Here is a 3,105-nt window from a genome sequence, read left to right on the forward strand (position 1 = left end):
GTGCAGGAGTCCTCTTTGTTGGTAGAAAATGATGAAAAGAACTCGGTTGGTAATTTCAAGAGCCTCATGGATGCTAACAAAAAGTGTAAAAGACGAAGTATTGCCAGATTGTCAAAGCTAACTTCTTTCGATTCTTGTCTATATAATCAATTTGCAGTGGTTTTGTTTTGTTTTTGGATTTAAGTGTTGTTTGATGTACAATAGCTGTCAGTGTTGGAGAACCTTGGGTAACAACATTTAATCAATCACATCTTTATGTGTTGGTTGGAGATGTCTTTCTTTTCCACCTTTTATTCTTGGACCTTGTTACCACTTCAATCATGTTGGAGTGAAAACCGGTTTGCTTCTACCTCTTGAACTGACCATTGTTGTTGGCATTGAGAGTTCTATTTGGAGCACTATATCAAAAGATTGAGATTTCTGAATTTTTATTTTCCTAATTTATCATATCGTTTTTTTTTTTTTGGGTGATTTTCTTCTTGATGCGAATTTCCCCTCCAACTTCCATTCCCCCAAAAAAATCCCTTTAAAAGAATTAATGAAACCTGAGACTTGTGAGGCTTTCAAATTATTATTTTTCTGAAAACCGAGTGCGAGATTTTTTATTAACTCTCCTTGTTTCAAGTAGCAGTGGCAATGGGTTGCCAATGAGAACCTTTATGTTAACTGTAGAAAGCAAATATCAGCCCAATGAGAAGCTCATATGGTCCACGCCAATAGGAACAATTTAAGATTGCTATTAAAACCTGCTTTTACCAAACAGTTTGGTAAAAGATTTTTTTTTTTTTAAAAAATTATCTTTCAAAAAAGAAAAAAAAAAAAGATTGCTATTAAAACCTGAGTCCATGCGGTGAGCCAATGGGAAAATTTCAACTTTAACCTACTTTTACCAAACTGTTTCAGTGAACTCAAATGTTGTTAGAGTGATAGCTTGGGATGGCTGAATGATAATGATCTGATGCCATCATGGAATATCTGCATTTGTAGGACTCAACAAGCAGACCCCATATGAGATGCTAAGAGAAGCCTTCTCTAAATTTGGTAAGTTGTTCAAGGTTTGCATCAGAGTAATAAAATTTATGCCATTGTATATGTATCTTGTCATGTATCAGCTAGGGTGGTAACTGACCGAGCATCTGGATATTTGAAGGGCTTTGGGTTTGTCACATGCCCTACGATTAAAGAGATGGAGCAGGGCATAAAGGGAATGGATGGTCAGGTAATTGCTCATTGCCTAGGGGCTGCAATGTTCCTCATTACTCTCAGATGTGTTGCACTGGTTTGTACCAATCAACACTCATAAATTTTTAATGTGCTTTGGTTGCTGCAGCTGGGGCATGGTGATTATTCTATTGCAAATATAAAGGTTTTGCGAATGGTGAATACGTTGGTTATTGATAATGAGGCAAAACATACTATAGAGGCATTACAAGTTGAACTGCAAAAAATGAAGGCCAAGCTACAAGCTGTTGAAGATTTGAAAGGACAATCAGGTACTAACATAGGTTCTTGTTGCATTTTTGGGGAATGGAGCTTGTGTTATATAGTTCATTTGAGTAGTTTTTCCTCATATAATGAATGGCATTTATGACACTCTTCTTCAAATAGAGAATACGGATTATGCATTTTAGGTATTTTGATGTAACATTTCATTTGTCATTTAGTTCTCTGCAATTTCCTTGTATTGTTAGGTTTCTTTTTATTTGCATTTTTTTTTTTTTTGTTATGGGTAAATGCCATTTTGTGCTGAAAGTGTTTATAGCTGAGTAATAGGTTATTGGTTTGACCCTTTTTCTGGTAGAAATTTCTCTTTTCTCTTTCAATTTTTAATTTTTTTTAAAAAAGGATTTCCCTACGGCTATTAACCGTAGCCTGTAATCTGGAAACCGTAGCTGATAATAACTTCAGCATGTTGCTACGGTTCTCGTTGTAGTTTTAGCTACAAATATAATCCGTAGCTGTTTGTACTTTAAGCTACAAAAAGTATAGCTACGGATTAAATTCGCAGCTATATCGTCATGACCTATGGCTACAGTCGTGCTACGGATGAAGTTAACCATCCGTGGCCTTTGCCCCCATTTCTGGTAGTGATGGCATATCACCCTAGCTCAAACGCTCCCCTTTTTGTCTGACTGGTTTGCAATTAGGGTCTATATTCAACTTGTGGACCTTCACCTTGGGGCTAATGCCTGGCATATCCTGATGGGACCAGACGAATACATCAGCATTACGTCAAAGGAGATCCATCATTTGCCTTTGGGAGTCGGGAGCTAGCAGTGATCCAATCTGAACTGATCAGGTTGGGTCGGACTCGTCGAGGGGAATAGGCAAAAGTTCTTCTATCGGAGATCCTCTCTCTGATGAATCTTTCATAGGATAAAGTGAGTTGACCACTAGGGCCAGGACGAGAGTTTTAGTTCTCAAAGCGGTTGAGTAACACTGCCGAGCTTCACGCTGGTCTCCTCAGAGATAGCCGACCCTGTCATCAGTAGGAAATTTCATCATGAGGTGGTATGTAGATACCATGACTCTCATGGAGTTAAGGGGTGATCGTCTGAGGATGACATTGTAGGCTGAGGGGCAGTCAACTACTAAGAAGTCGACCATTGTGGTGGTCTCTGTCGTTCCCCAGCAATGATAGAGAGTTGGATAAAACCCTCGAAGATGACCTTATTTCCTACAAACCGTGCAAGGGGATTTTGACGGGTTATAGACGTGACCTATCAACCCCATCTTATCAAACAGCTTATTGAAGAGTTTGTCGGTTGAACTACCTGTGTCCACAAGAATATGGTATACCTTTCGATTAGCTATAGTCATGGCCACGACTAAAGCATCATCATGCGGGTGCTGGATACTGTGAGCGTCCTCCTTAGAAAATGTCAAATTGAACGGGCACATCCGCTGCTCTTTGGATGGTCTGCTGGCGAGATGAATATAATAGTCCGGATCGGTACTCCGAGCGTGGGCCTTCCGAGGTCGCACTACAAGAATTCCCACTTTTGCCGATGAAAATTTTCATCGCTAAAAGCCAAATTTTTGCAGGTAAAAAGTTTTGCCGACGAAAATTTTCGTTGGTAAATTCGTCGGTAAAACACCGTTGTA

The 3,105-nt window shown here is 39.2% G+C and overlaps 1 protein-coding gene across 1 annotated transcript; it reads left to right on the top strand.

The window, feature by feature from the left end:
* The first annotated feature begins 867 nt into the window (after positions 1-867).
* On the top strand, positions 868-1,761 carry LOC131221430 (uncharacterized). Its single transcript, XM_058216680.1, has 3 exons — positions 868-1,041; positions 1,113-1,219; positions 1,331-1,761. Exons 1-3 carry the CDS (start codon positions 1,014-1,016, stop codon positions 1,589-1,591), a joined length of 396 nt encoding a protein of 131 aa, XP_058072663.1. The 5' UTR covers positions 868-1,013; the 3' UTR covers positions 1,592-1,761.
* The last annotated feature ends 1,344 nt before the right edge of the window (positions 1,762-3,105 follow it).

Source organism: Magnolia sinica, chromosome 12 (assembly GCF_029962835.1).
Source record: "Magnolia sinica isolate HGM2019 chromosome 12, MsV1, whole genome shotgun sequence".
Classification (NCBI taxonomy): Eukaryota; Viridiplantae; Streptophyta; class Magnoliopsida; order Magnoliales; family Magnoliaceae; genus Magnolia; species Magnolia sinica.

Excerpts from the sequence above, each read along its gene's own strand:
- LOC131221430 (XM_058216680.1), top strand. The coding sequence starts at position 1,014 with ATGCTAAGAGAAGCCTTCTCTAAATTTG. Across the intron at positions 1,042-1,112 it reads AGAAGCCTTCTCTAAATTTG|CTAGGGTGGTAACTGACCGA; the intron begins GTAAGTTGTTCA and ends GTCATGTATCAG. Across the intron at positions 1,220-1,330 it reads TAAAGGGAATGGATGGTCAG|CTGGGGCATGGTGATTATTC; the intron begins GTAATTGCTCAT and ends TGGTTGCTGCAG.